Consider the following 16,171-nt stretch of genomic DNA (forward strand, 5'->3'; position numbering starts at 1 on the left):
GAAGTTATATGAATTATATGCAATTACTCAGAGGCAAAGTTGAAGTAAGAATTTAGGAATGCTCTTTCCTCTACAGAGGAAAGCCTTACTTACGAGTTTTTGTTAAATTTATTAAGTATTTTATTGTATTTGATGCTATTATGAATGGAATTGTTTTTCTTCACTTTATTTTTGGATTGTTCCTTGCTGGTATATAAAAATGCAAGTTGACTTATATGTGCAAATGTGTGTATGTGTAATTTCAGATGATTTTTGTATACTGATCTTATGTCTTGTGACTTTGCTAAACTCAATTATTAGTTCTAGCACTTTGGTAGATTCCTTAGGATTTTCTAAGGTTGAGATCATGTAATCTATGACTCAAGACAGTTTTACTTACTCCTTTCTAATTTGGATGCCTTTAATTTCCTTTTATTACCCCTTTTTGTCTTAGTTAGAATCTCTAGCACAATGTTGAACAGAAGTAACAAGAACAAATATCTTTGCCTTTTGCCCAATCTTAGGGGTGAAGCATGCAATCTTTCACCATTAAATATTATGTTAACCATAGGTTTTTGTAGATGCTGTTTATCAGCTGAGGAACTGCCCTTATTTTTATAATTTGTTTAGAGTTTGTATAATAAGAGTTTGTATAATAGGTGTTGGATTTTGTCACATGCTTTTTCTGTATTACTGAAACAAGCATATTCTGTTTTTGTCTTTTGTTACTTATAGTATATTAGATTAATTGATTTTAGGATGTTAAACCAACCTTGCATTCCTGAGTGAAATCCCTCTTGGCCAAGTTGTATAAATCTTTTTATATGTTCCTAGACGTAATTTGTTAATATATTGTTACAGACTTGCGCATCTAAGTTCATGAGAAATTTTGAACTACAGGTTTCTTTTCTTGTGTTTTTTTTGCCTGGCTTTTGATGTTTGGCTTCGCAAAATGGCAAAGTATTTTCTTTTCCTCTATTTTCTGAAACCGTTTGTTCAGAATAGGAAACTATTAGAGCCTTAAATGTTTCACCAATGAAGCATCTGGGTCTGGACTTGTCTTTGTGGGAAGATTTTTAAAGATCAATTTGATTTTTTTTTTTTTTTTTTAAGTTGGGATAGATCCATTCAGATTCTCTATTTCATTTTGGGTCAGTTTTGGCAATTTGTCTCCTTTTTTAGCAATGTCTATTTCATTTAAATTGTCAACATTTTTTTGGCATTTAATTGTTTATATCATTCCCCTATAATTCTTTTAATTTCTGTGGGTTATAGTGATATTCACTTAGAATTTTAAAGTCTAAACAGATCACATCATGATTGAGCTGAATCCAGGGACTGGAAAAATACTGTTTCGTTTACAGATAAGGTAGATTTTTAAGATTAGATTTTAAAATTAAAACATATTTCTTTTTAAAAATCACTTATATGGGGCACCTGGCTGGCTCAGTCTGTTAAGTATCCGACTTACGCTCAGGTCATGATCTCACAGTTTGGGAGTTCAAGTCCCACATTGGGCTCTATGCTGACAGCTCAGAGCCTAGAGCACGCCTCAGATTCTGTGTCTCCCTCTCTCTCTGCTCCTCCTCTGCTCACATTCTGTCTCTCTGTCAAAAATAAATAAACATTAAAAAATTTTAATATAAAAAATAAAAATCATTTATATAATCTTAGTTAAGATATCCTAAAGCTACAAAGATAATGAAAACATTTTTAGGAGACGTGTGCATATGTGTGTTATCCTTTTTAAGAACTATTTTTTTTAGTTTAGTTTTATTTTGAGAGAAAAAGAGAGCATGGAAGGGGCAGAGAGAGAGAGGGAAAGATTGAGGATCCCAAACAGGCTCAGCGCTGAGCCACACAGGCACTCTTTTAAGAACATTTTATAAAAGAGATAAGAATAGACCATGGACACAAATACATAGTTTTCTGTAGTTAATAGAGATTTCTCTACAGATTAAATAGACAATCTATCTTCTAGGAGTCAGTATTCAAGAGTTGCTTAACAGTAGTGTGTTTCTAAAAGAACATGCTATTCACAAAATAATACATATTCTATGATTCCATCCATATGAGGGTCAAAAACAGGCAAAGCTAAATCTATGATGAATAAAAGCCAGATGAAAAAGAGGAAATTTGGGGAAAGTGGATAATGATAAGCAGGGACATGAGAGTCTTCTGGGAATACGTGTATACATATGTAAAAATGTATTGAGGGGCTCCTGGGTGGCTTAGTCAGTTAAGCTTCCTACTTTCGCTTAGGTCATGATCTCGCGGTTCGTGGGTTCAAGCCCTGTGTCGGGCTCTGTGCTGACTGCCAGCTCGGAGCCTGGAGCCTGTTTCAGAGTCTGTGTCTCCCTCTCTCTCTGACCCTCCCCTGCTCACGCTGTCTCTCTCTCTCTCCTAGAAATAAATAAAAATATTTTTAAAAAAATTTATTGAGCTGTACACTTAACGTTTGTGCACTCTACTGTATGTAAGTTATACCTCTAGAAACAAATGATATTTGGCCATAAAAATGAATACAGTACTGATACATGCTACAACATGGATCTTGAAATCTTGAAAACATTATGCTATGTGAAAGAAGGCAGTCACAAAAGACCACTTATTGTATGATTCCATTTATATGTAATATCTAGAATAGGAAAATTTATACATAGAAAGCAAATCAGTGGTTACACTGGGCTTGGATGGTTAGGAAGAAATGGAGAGTGACTGATAATGGGTACTGGGTTTCTCTCTGGGGTAATGAAAACATCCTAAAATAGATTATGATAATGGATGCACACTCTGAATATTCTAAAAACTACTGGATTGCACATTTTAAATGGGTATGTGAATTATAATGGTATATGAATTACATCTCAATAAAGTTTATATATAAATTTATACATAAAAACAGGCAAAAAATACATCAAATAAATAGAAAAAATTATGTTTATTAACAACAGTACGTGTAGATAAAAGATGAGCTTTATTGTGTCTCTGAAAGTTATTATAAACAGTGTACAGAAGTTGGTTGTTAAATATTCAGGAATTATATGGGCCACTTATTAAATCATTGGTAGTCTGAACTTATTACCCACAGAATTAGCAAATGCTACGTATCAGAGGGTTTTTTCCCCAGTGAGCCAGTTTACTAGAAAACCACTGGTTATTTTGCATACTTAGAAAGAGACTGGTTCTGAGGTTATTATAGGGAGAAGAAAATGGACTTACAGATTTTTCCATTAATGTTACAGTGGGAGTAGAAAGGGTGGCAGGTGTTGTGAAGGAAGAATAGGTAGTGCATCGTAAAAAGAAAAAATATTGTCACTTGAGAAAATGAAGCATTTACAAAGAGTTTTTGTACTGAAGAAGTTTTAAAAAAAAGAAGTTGAAATCAAAGAAAATGAGAAGTGAGAGAAGTCTTTGAGTGTGGTGATTCAAATGGCCATTAGAGACCTTTTAGAATATTAATGAAAGTCAGAACCAATGCCTTTAAGAAAATTAGAAGAAAGGACGCTTGGATGGGTCAATTGGTTAAGCGGCAGAACATGATCTCACAGTTCACGACTTCGAGCCCCCCCCCCCATAGGGCTCTGTGCTGACAGCACAGATTCCGTGTCTCCTTCTCTCTCTGCCCCTCCCCTGCTCATACTCTGAATCTCTCTCAAAAATAAATAACATTTAAAAATTTTTAATAAAATTTAAAAATTAAAAAAAAGAAAATTAGAAGAAAAGCAAAGAGAATAGTATAATCTCTCATAGATATGTGTATTCATAAAAGGAATGAGACAAACTGCAAGGTACCTAAAGGGGACAGAAAGATCAAGTGGCAGTTTTGTTTGTTTATTTGTTTGTTTTTTAAGTTAAGGAGATCTGTGCATGTTCAAGACAGAGGGAAAGTAATCAAAGAGATGGAAAATAAAGGAGAAGGAATAAAACAGATAACAGGAAGGAAGAGTCTAGAGAAATGGGAGGGAATAGCTTCAAAGGACAGCAGGGGAGAAGGTATTAGCCCTAGGAATACGGATCACACTTTTCTAAAAGCAGAAGAAAGGGAAGGTGATAAAAGAACAATGTTACATGCAAAGGAGGAAAGATGTACAAATCTGTAACTGATGTCCTCAATTTTCTCAGTATAGTAAGAAGGACATGAAATTACGTATTAAAAATAGGGAGGTTGGAATGAGACTGAAGTCTTGAGGAAAGTAGAAAATATGTGGAATAGCTGCTGTGGGAAATATACCAGAGCATCAGCAAATACTGGGCATTACATTAAGCCCAACTAAGCCAGCAACATTAATCTCTAGAAGGCCAAGTTAAAAGTCCAGGAAGAGAAACAAAGAATTAACAGAAACCGAAAGATCTAGGGTTAGACCATGATGAATTGAAGGGAGGCAGAAGGGGGCAGTGAAGAGTTAAGGAGGCAAAGGGATCTAGACATTTCTCCAAAGATATACTAATTGCTAAAAAAAAATCACATGGAAAGATGCTCAACAACATTAGTCATCATGGAAATGCAAATCAAAACCACAATGATACTGCTTCACACCTACCAGGATGGCTATGAGCAAAAAAGACAGGCAATAACAGTGATGGCAAGAATGTGGAGAAACTGAAACCTACATACACTGCTGCTGTATCTGTAAACTGGTGCCCAACTTTGGAAAACAGTTCTTCAAAGTGTTAAGCATATAGTACCATATGATCCAGAAATTATACCCAAAGGGATATAACCAAATGAAAACGCAGATTTTTAAAATTTATTATTTTTTAAGTAGGCTCTACACCCAACGCAGGGCTTGAACTCACAACCTCAAGATTGCGAGTCACATGCACTACTGACTGAGCCAGTCAGGTGCCCCTGGAGACCCATTTTTTTTTAAAACCTGTACACAAATAAAAACAGCATTATTCACAATAGCCAAAAAGTGTAAACAATCCAAATGTCCATCAACTGATGAATGGATCAACAAAATATGTCCATACACAATATTATTCACCTATAAAAAGGAAGGCAGTATTAATACATATTACCACCTTGGATGGACCTTGAAAATAGTACATTAAATATAAGAAGCCAGCTATAAAAGGCTGCATATTGTAGGATTCCATTTATATGAAATGTCCAAAGTACACAAACATCTGAGAGCAGAAAGTAGATTAACGGCTGGTTGCTAAGGGTAGGCTGGGGGGATGGGAGTGACTGTAATAGATATGGGGTTTCTTTTTGTGGTGATGAAAACATTTTGGAATTAGATAGTGGTGATGGTTGTATAACATTGTGAATACACTAAAAACCCCTAAATTGTACACTTTAAAATGGTTTAAATGGTAAATTTTATGTTATATGAATTTTATTGTAATTTAAAAAGATACATTAAAGTATCCTATCTTTTATAACTGTTTCTTCAATCTTTTCCAATTACTGTGTATGTTCCAAGACAAAAGCAAATACAGCTTTGCCTCCTGGCTAGGGTTTTAATTCCTCCTAAGTATAGAAAATGAAACCAAATATTCTTCCACTACAACAGATCAGCAAAATCTTTATCTCTCTAGAGTTGTCTCCAGCTAGAATGAATAGTATTTCTAAAACATCTTTCTAAAAATGGTGTCTCTCGAAGATGCTTTATAAAAGCAGGACTAAGTATTTCTACCTATATTCTCCTAAAACATACCTCCTTCATTTTATCCTCAAGGGAATGCTACAGAACAGTATTATTTTCAAGTCATTTGACTATCTGGTTGTGAAACATAAATGAAAATGGATTTAGAACTTGAAAAAACTTAGATCTAAATTCCAGCTCTATCATTTAATAGCTGTGAAATCACAGCTTTCATCTTCTATAAAATGGAAGATAATAATACTGGTTCCACAAGGTTACTTGAGAGTTAAATAAAACAGCATATGCAAAGTAACTAGCACAACTTTTTACCTTAGGCATTCAACAAATTTAGGTCATCATCATCAACATGAGTTCATTTTCTGTTCCATTCTATGAAACACAGGGGTTCATTACATCAATAAAATAACTAAATTGTATTAACCTAAGAGGTGAGTTTCTAGATGCTATATGAAGTTTCTAATTCTATAAAAATTACAACTAATACTACAACTAAAAATTCTATTAATGATCATTTCCTAAATTATGAATGGTCTTCTAAATGCAATATTGCTTTCATAAAAACTTTTCCTGATTATGTTCACATATATTAACACACTATTCCTCAAAATTCCAGTCAAAGAGATGAGATTCTGGTGGGGAAATGGAGGGGAGTTTGGGTGGCTCAATTGGTTGGCTGTAGGACTCTTGATTTCAGCTCAGGTCATGCTCTCACGGTTTGTGGGTTTGAGCCCCGCATCGGGCTCTGCACTGACAGTGTGGAGCCTGCTTGGGATTCTCTCTCTCCCTCCCTCTGCCACTCCCACACTCACACTTGCCCTCTCTCAAAACAAACAAATAAACTTAAAATAGTTAAAAAAAAAAAAAAAACTCAGGTTAAGACCAAAACTTGATACTGGCTTCCCAGTATCCTTAGTTCTATTTCTAAGGATTCTTAAATATTTTTCAGCAAAAGCTTTCAGAATGACGGAGAGAAATATTCCCTTTTACTCAAACATGTGGCACAAATGATAACAGGTGTTCCTGAGATCCAAATTATTTCCATAATAGTAGAGTAAAGGCTATGGAGTCAAGAAAGAAGGGATAAGGAACAGAGCAGAAAGATTCCACTCCCTGGGGACAGGAAGGAAGGAAGGGAGGAAGGAAGGAAGAGGAAGGAAGAAAGGAGAGAGGGAGGGAGAGGGAGGTAAGGGGAGAGGGAGAGAGAGAGGAAAGGATGAAGGGAAAAAGAAAAGTAATAATTTCAGATTCTATTGCCATTTCAAAGAATGTAAACAGTGAACTCATCTATCTACTATTTGGATGTTTCCTAGACCTTCTAAGTTCAACTTGTATTAAATTAAACTCATCATCTTTCTCCTAAACCAGCTCTTCTTTCTGTATTTCTTATTTAAGTAAGAAGCATCCCATTTACACAATCTACCTAAGACTGATGAAATCTAGGAGTCATCTTTAACACCTTTCATCCTTTACATCCTGATTTCCAAGAATTATCTATTTTAAAACCTTAAAGTTTTAGTTTAAGTCCTCATTATCTCCAACCCGGATCATTACAGCAATCTCACAACTAGCTCTCTGGTTTCTGTCTATCACTGTTTCAGCTTATCCTTTCCAAAGCAATCAGGATGATCTTCTAAATTGCAAATCTGATCACATTATCCATAGGATACAGTTCAAACTCCTTAGCATAGCACACAAGATCCTTCATAATCAGGTTGTTGCTTACCTTTTGCAGATTATTTTCTGAACTTTAAACTCTAATAATATTATTCATGGTTTGCTAAACATATTATTATTTCACACTTGAACTTGTATTCTATCTCTTGTCCATTATTTGAATTTCTATTTATTCTTCAAAGTTCAGTTCAGAAATAATCTCCTCAGTGAAGCTTTTCCAAAACCACTGTCCCCACCTCTAGGTCAAAGTTAATCTGTTGCTCATCTAGGCAGCCACTGTATTTCTAACTTTCTTCTTTTATTTGGCCCTTTACATTTTATATCTTAATAACTTATCTATTTCCCCTATTTGTCTGTGAGCCTGTTAAGAGCAAGGTCATCTTTGCATCTCTGCATCTCCAGTGCATAGCAACTGGCACACAGATGTTCTCAATACTTGAGATTGTGAGATCTATCTCCATTAGCAGAACTGTTGCCAATTTGTGACTTATCCATACATATGATAAATATTGAGATAGGTAAATGTCTTATTCTTCACAAGTATTTTTTAATTCTTTTTGATAGTATCTTTAGAAACATCTGTATCAGTAAATTCTTTTCTTTTTAATTTAAATTCAAGTTAGCTAACATACAGTGTAGTACTGATTTCAGGAGTAGAACCTAGTAATTCATCACTTACATATAACATCCAGTTCTCATCCCAGCAAGTGCCCTCCTTAATGCCCATCACTCATTTCACTCCCCCCCAACCCACCTCCCTTCCAGCAACCCTCAGCTTGTTCTCTGTATTTAAGAGTCAGTAAATTCTTTATACTTACAAACAAACCAGCCATAAAGTTATCCCTTCATTTTTCCTCAATTCTTTTTCTCTCTTCTTTCCAATTCATCCTGATCCAGCAATGCAGCTACCTAATACTAAATGATCCTTCTAATTCTCTCCACCCTTGCAAGGAAAAAGAATTCTTCTGAGCTCTGAGCTACAGAACTCTCCATTAGACTCATATCTCTCAAAGGGAAGGTCTTATTTATTTTTATACTCTGGCTACGCTGGCACATTGTGTGTGATAAAATCTTGTTTGCTCAACCCAAATTTCAACTAATGAGTGGATACATAAAATGTAGTATCCACATTTTAGATACAGAAAATATTCTAAAATTGGTTGTGGTGATGGTTGCACAATTCTAAATATATCCAAAACCATTGAACTGTACAGTTTAAATGGGTGGATTATATGATCTCAATAGAACTGTTATAAAAACAGGAAAAAAATATAGTTTGCTTTTACTACAGACTTGAAAAGAGATCAGAGATAGAAAGTAAGTGTACAATGACAGACAAGTTTATTTAGTAGACACTTCTCACTAGGGTTGGTACAGCCTGTTGAGTGAATGAATCTTTGACCATTGTTAGCCCATGCTAAATAGCCAATGTGTACTAGAAAGGAATGTGGAATAAGTAGAAAGTCACACAGTTGATCTGTGATATGAATATACAAAGCAAAGCAATTTAAAGCATGGAAACTCCTCAATTCTAAGGATCTAGAAATTTAAGTCTTCTCAAAGCCCAATCCACTATAACTTCCCTTCTTTCCTCTATTCCTGGATTTCATGACTAGCTAAGAGTATCACCTACTTGGTTATAACTTGTCCCTATTCCAAGACTGATTGCTGAATCGGTGCTTACCATCATCTCCTTGACCTACAAGAAACATTCATATATTAACAATGTCCCGTTTTGTTGACTGCTGAGTCATTTTCTGAGTACACCGGACATGATGTGCAGAATAATGGCTTCCTAAAGATATCTACATGTTATTCTCTGGAACCTCTGACTATGTCACCTTACATGGCAAAGGGGGCTTTGCAGATATGATTAAATTAAAGGATTTTGAGATAGGGTGATTATCTTGGATTATCCAAGTATGTTCAATGTAACTATAGTGGTCTTTTTTTTTTTTAATTGTGTTTATTTAATTTGGAGAGAGAGAGAGAGACAGAAGAAGGGGCAGAGAGAGAGGGAAACAGAAAATCTGAGACATGCTCTGCACTGACAGACAAGAGCCCAATGTGGAGCTCAAACTCACAAACCATGAAATCATGACCTGAGCCAAAGTCAGACATTCAACCAACTGAGCCACCCAAGTACCCCATCATAAGGGTCTTTATAAGTGAATGAGGAGGGAGGAGAATCAGAATCAAAAGACATGTGATGAGGAGCATCTGGGTGGCTCAGTCAGTTAAGTGTCTGACTCTTGATTACAGATCAGGTCATGATCTCACAGTCTGTGACATCAAACCCCAACAAGCCCTCATCGGGCTCTGCACCGACAGCATGGAGCCTGCCTGGGATTCTCTTTCTCCCTCTCTCTCTGCCCCTCCCTGGCTTGTGCTTGGGCTCTGTCTCTCGCTCAAAATAAATTAAAAAAAAAAAAAAACTTTAAAAAATAAGAAGAGATATGATGACAGAAGCAGCAGTCAGACTGATGTGATTTCTGGCTGGCCATTGAGCAACACAATGGAGGAAACCGCTCAAAACTGGAAAAGACAAGAAAACAAATTCTCCCTTAGAACCTCCAGCCCTATCAACACTTTGATTTTAGCCCTCCAAAATCCATTTCAGACTTCTAACCTCCAGAACTGTAAGATAACATATCTGTATTGTTTTAGGCCATTAAATATGTGGCAACTGGTTAAGCAGCAATAGGAAAGTAATACACTTGACCCTACCAATATCATCAGTATCAGACCTAAAGCATATGCCTCCTATTGGTGGAGTCCAGTTGCTTTTACTGTTCAAGATAGAGTATTGGTTTAAAACAAATGTTAACTGTGTCAAAGTAAAAATGCTTTTTGCTTTGCACTACATGAGGTTCCAGAAGTAACCAGTGGAAACTGCAGTTTGATCCATGCCTAATAGTCAATATAGGTAAAGAAAATACAATCCTTTCACTGGAATTTTGAAACATGGATTTCATAATAATATTATGTATCAATAATAACTTCAATTGTACATGTGTTCATTGAATGTTTTTTAGGGGAAGCTTTAAGGAGGGTACCAAACTGAGACAGGACAAGCTGTTTGGAATGGGGTCTTTCATCAACAGCTTGGCAGTGGTTAGGAAATACAAGATAACGTCCCAGGGATAAAGGTACATAAGGTAGGCAATAATAGAAAAAGGCTCTCATCTATGATATAACCAGGAGTAGAGTGAAGGAATGACATGGAGAAAAAAAGTAAGACACAGAAAGCTAAACACTATGAGATGATACTAAGATCAGATGACTGTCTGGAGCTCCAATTTCTCTATTTTATTCATTTTAATTTACTCTTTAGTTTAATAACCTAACTTAACAACTTCTAAATTTTTCTAACATTCTTTTTCCAGTTCCAATGTACAGCTTTTGCAACTTAGCTGTGAACTACAATTTGATTGCAAAGTAGAACATTTCTAACAACTGTGAAAATACTATTCACACTTACTATTCATTCTTTCCATTATTTAAGACTAGTCATACTGATGTCATCAATTTTACATCAGTTTCTACCATCCCCCTGCAGGTTAAGTATTCAAAAAAGAAATCTTTTCCTTACAATTGCACAGCGTGGCATTTTTGAAGAAATTCCATCTTCTTCTGTTGCCCCATTGGGTCCAGGTACTTCTTTCCTCCTCTTTCTTGTGTTGACTTTGGCTGAACTCTGGGCATCCATCTTCTTTTAACTGGTCATTGAAAGTGAAAAAGAATTTTTTTCTCATTGAAGTGGAGAAAAAAGTCTGTTACCAGTATTTCAGAGATGTTAACATGGAGACACTGAGCAAAAGATCAATTCCATAGCACACATTTCACAAGATGAGCCAACTGCACCTGGCAAAAAACAACAAAGCTTCACAAAACACATGCTCTAGTAGAAACACTGAAATGCCTCTCTGTGGAACAATGGCCACAATTAATCACCTGACCTTGGAAATTATTACCCAGACCAATGCAGCCTGTATACTAAACTGCTAATTTCATATCCCGACTAAATGTAAAAGATTGGAATAACTTGGCTGAGAAAGTTATATAGAATTTACCACCCTCCCCTAATAACATCCCTGGTCCATAGGAGATATGATAAATACATGGAAAAGTGAAAGGTATGTCTTTGGTGAAGATGGGGAAAAAAAAGCCTTTTTAAAAGAGACAGCCATCACCAATTCCTGGTTTAACAAAGCATGTATTTCTTAACTCTTAATGCTCTGTAGATTTCAGAGACCACTCCATTGGGGTTATCTATGAAAACTGTGAAGTAAGCATATTGTATCTTTTAGATGTCTTTCCTTTTCCTTGTCTAATACCCCTTCCTCTTTCAGAGTTAGCACCTTACGCTATTCAGAGCCCCAACTATTAAAACCCACCCTGGCTTCTCCTTCCCCCAGTGAAAACTTATAAATTACTCTCTTACTTAGCAGAAAGCTTCTAGCAACTAGCTACCACAGAACACTTCCAAATATTTGATGTTTATGTTCATATGTTGGCTTGTGCTACCTCTCCAACACCCTGCAAGGATATCTGCATTTTTCTTGGGTAACATAACTTTCACAGAGAAATTAATTTGATAACGATGCAATTTCAGGCATCAATCAGAAACTGGGGATAGAGAAACTTTAATGGTCAACTGTCATCTCTGCCCAAGATATGTACAGTGAAAGGTGGCAAAAAGATCCTCAGAGCAGAGATGAAAAACAAAAAATTGCCAGGGGCACTGGGTGGCTTAGTCAGTTGAGAAACCAACTTTGGCTCAGGTCATGATCTTGCGGTTCATGAGTTCAAGCCCCACATCAGGCTCACTGCTGTTAGCCTGTTAGTGCACAACCTGCTTTGGATCCTGTCCCCCTCTCTCTGCCCCTCTTGCACTTGCACTCTCCCCCAAATAAAGTATTTTAAAAAATGCCAGACAGAATGAGGACATTCTATTCCACCTTACTGCATCTCATAAGCCCTCCTACATAAGATGTTTACCTAAACAACTGCAATTGTGCCTTACTTTCTTTCCTCCAGCTAAATTCCAAGTGGCAATATGACAAGATCTACAAGAAGCCTGACCTAATTCTTAAAGAGTGAAGGTGACATCCATGAGTCATGGCTAAGTATTAGGCTGACATGAAAAACGTGAGAGTCCAAAGTGAAAGATGAACACCACCCAGAAACTTCCTTTCATCACAAATGCAAATTAAAATGGAATAAAGATACTATACATTTAACAAGTTTTCCAGTGATGATCAGAACTTTTCTTCATTATTGTTATTACGTTTCAAAATATCTAGAGGTTGTATTACTACTCCCATCTCACTGGTCTTGGAGGCCTACTAAAAACACCTAATCAGGGGCGCCTGGGTGGCTTAGTCAGTTAAGTGTCTGACTTCGGCTTAGGTCATGATCTCAAGGTTGTGGGTTCGAGCCCTGCGTCAGGCTCTGTGCTGACAGATAGCTCAGAGCCTGGAGCCTGTTTCAGATTCTGTGTCTCACTCTCTCTCTGACCCTCCCCTGCTCATGCTGTCTCTCTCTCTCTCTCAGAAATAAATTAAAAAAAAAAAAACATTAAAAAAACACCTAATCAGTGCAATTAGTGACCATTTCTAATTTACACACAATAGGACTTTTGCTTAAGTATCTGTTAACTTCTTCTCAGGGTAAGTAGACAAAATCCATTATGAAAAATGTAATGAGCAATCTGGTGTCAGGCAGCTGAAGGTCAGGTAGTCACTAATAGTGGGAACTTACTGTGTACAAGGTCCTATAACATACTTTTTGAAGTAAACTATTTTCTCAAGAAGACTTCAATTCAGCTAAAGAAACCACATGTTCAGGATATAAAGGTGCTCCTTAGGATTCTAAAACCACTGGGGGAAATTTGTTAAAGAATAGGATATTTAGATAGTTTCAAAGTATCTCCAAATATTTTGAAGTAATCCACATAAATTACTTATTAATTACAAAGGGAAAAGAGTTATCTTTATAGTGAAAAAATTTCTTAGCTAAGTGATCCAAGTTAATTAACATCACCAATAATGCCTCCTGATGTCAGGCAATAAGGACACATCACCTGCCCCAAAAATATAGCCTGTATGGATTTATAAGGAACAAGAAAACAAATCTCAAATAAAAGACATTCTAGGGGCGCCTGGGTGGCTCAGTTGATTAAGCAGCACACTTTGGCTCAGACCATGATCTCATGGTTCAAGCCCACATCAGGCTCCCTGTAGTCAGCACAGAGCCTGTTTCAGATCCTCTGTCCCTCTTTTCTCTCTGCCCTTCCCCAGCACGTGCATTCACACACATTCTCTCTCTCTAAAACAAAAAAAAGATTCTACAGGGTGCCTGGGTGGCTCAGTTGGTTGAACATAGACTCTTGATTTTGGCTCTTGAAGATAGCCCATGTTGGGCTCCATGCTGAACATGGATAAATTAAAAAATAAATACAAATTTTTAAAAATTAAAAAAAACAACAACAACATCAAGCCTGTAACTCTTCACAGAATGTAAACCATGAAAAACAATGAAGGGCAGCTGAATGGCTCAGTCAGTTAAGCATCCAACTCTTGATTTCTGCTCAGGCCATGATCTCATGGTTCAAGAGTTCAAGTGCTACGCTGGTCCACACTGATGGTGTGGAGCCTGCTTGGGATTCTCTCTCTTTCTACCCCTCACCAGTTCGAGCATGCTCTCTCTCTCTCAAAATAAATAATAAATTAACACACACACACAAACACACACACTGAAAGGCTGAGGGATTGTTCCAAAGAAATGACAGTGAAATTTCATTTCCAGACTGCAGGAGAAATTGTTATAAAGGATAGTTATTAGGACAATCAGTAAAATCTGAATATGGACCATGTACCAAATCATAATACACACCAACGTTAAAATAAACTTCCTGGGGCACCTGAGTAGCTCAGTCAGCTAAGTATCCACTTCAGCTCAGGTCATGATCTCAGGGTTTGTGAGTTTAGGCCCCACATTGGACTCTCTGCAGTCAGCACAGAGCCCATTTCAGATCTTCTCTCTCTCTGTCCCTCTCCCGGTCATGCTCTGTCTCAAAAATAAACATTAAAAAGATAAACTTCCTGATAATTACACTGTGTTATGTAAAAGACTATCCTTGTTTTAAGGAGATAAATGCTGAAGTTCCTTGGGGTAAAAGGGTCATGATCTCAGCAACTTACCCTTAGCAGCAGTAATAGCAGCATGGGAAGAAGGAGAAGGAGGGAAAGAAGGGAGGGAGGAGGGAATGAAGGAGAAGAAAGGGAAGGAGGAGGAGAGGAAGAAGGGGAAAGAGTGGAGGAGGAGAAAGAAGAAAAGGAAAATTGTGTATACCATGTTATATATTAAAAAAGGTAAAGCAAACATGGGAAAATGTTATCAATGTATGAAACTAAATGGGATATNTTGTAACAATTTCCCACACAGATAGGCTCTCATATAAGATTGTCTTTTGGATTCTCTAGAAACTTATTCCTTCTCCTTTCTACCTCTTTGATTTAGTATACATGATACAAATATTCCAAAAAGTATATGTTTTAGTAATCTAAACATCTTACAAGGAAGTAAGATCATAACAGCAACAGTCATAATAATGACTACTTGTTTTTGAATATTTACTATGTGCCAAGCACTGTGCTAGGCACTTAATACACTTTATTCTCATTTAACCCATACAACCTGAGATGCAGGTATTATTAGCCCCAACTTACAAATGAGAAAACTAAGGATCAGGAAAGTTAAGCAACATATCAAACAGATCACACCTAGCCAGTGGGAGAGCCAGGATTTAAATCCAGACTTGCCTAATTCCAAAGTCCTTACCACTATATTTGTCTGTCTCCCAGAAATCCAAGGTTTTTACATTTATTTTATTTTTTAATTTTTTTAATTTATAATGTTTATTTTTGGGAGAGAGAGAGTGAGCAGGGGAGGGGCAGAGAGAGAGGGAGGCAGAGGATCCAAAGCAGGCTCCACACTGACAGCAGATACCCTGATGTGGGACCCAAACTCATTTCAGATCACGACCTGAGCTGAAGTCCAAAGCTTAACCAACTGAGCCACCTAGGTGCCCCAGAAATCCAAGACTTAAAAAGAAGCTGTCTCATCATAAAGACTGCCGCTTCATTCTATTAAGAACATTTTCTCTGTGGCATGGTTCCCTTAAACTCTTGCAGATATAAATAAGTCCTAACTGCATAGAATAAAAGGTCACAGTTACTTAAAGGTAAACAAGGCCCCAGGACCAATCAAACATAACTGACATGGCTATTGGCCTGATTCAGAGGCAGTCCAATTTGTCAGCTGTACGGATATGCAGATCTTCCCTATTGGATAGTTTTGCTATGATTTTTCTAAGCTTTCAACTTAAGCAATAAAGAATTCTTGGGGCACCTGGGTGGCTCAGTTGGTTGAGGTCCCCACTCTTGATTTCAGCTGGGGTCAATGTTCCAGAGATCATGGGTCATGAGATCAAGCCCTATGTCCAGCACAGAGCTGAACATAGAGCCTAATTAAGATTCTCATTCTCTTTCTCTCTCCCTCTCCCCTGCACTCAATCGAGCTCTCTCTCTCAAAAAAGAAAGAAAGAAAGAAAGAAAGAAAGAAAGAAAGAAAGAAAGAAAGAAAGAAAGAAGAGAATTCTTTAATCTCTGTTCCTCCCTCTTCTGACATTATAAATATACTTCACTTTCCTGATACAAAACAATTTATTATTTATTTTTTTAATTTTTTTAAATTTTTTTTNCCTGATACAAAACAATTTAAAGGGTACCATAATAAATTGAGGGAATAAATGTCATGTCATATTTTCAACAATTATTTTCCGTAACTTCCAGTTAAAATCCTTTAATGTTTAACAGAAAAATATCTAATACTCCAAA

At 36.6% G+C, this 16,171-nt stretch overlaps 1 protein-coding gene across 1 annotated transcript in view; it reads right to left on the reverse strand.

The window, feature by feature from the left end:
* Nucleotides 1-16,171, reverse strand: part of PCYT1A (phosphate cytidylyltransferase 1A, choline) — a 46,518-nt gene that overhangs the window by 17,706 nt on the left and 12,641 nt on the right. The window contains exon 2 of the mRNA XM_077767680.1: nt 10,861-10,987. Coding sequence (XP_077623806.1) covers nt 10,861-10,977 — 117 coding nt within the window. The 5' untranslated portion in view covers nt 10,978-10,987. The remainder of the gene's footprint in view (nt 1-10,860; nt 10,988-16,171) is intronic.

Source organism: Crocuta crocuta, unplaced genomic scaffold (genome assembly GCF_008692635.1).
Source record: "Crocuta crocuta isolate KB4526 unplaced genomic scaffold, BGI_CrCroc_1.0 scaffold45, whole genome shotgun sequence".
Classification (NCBI taxonomy): domain Eukaryota; kingdom Metazoa; phylum Chordata; class Mammalia; order Carnivora; family Hyaenidae; genus Crocuta; species Crocuta crocuta.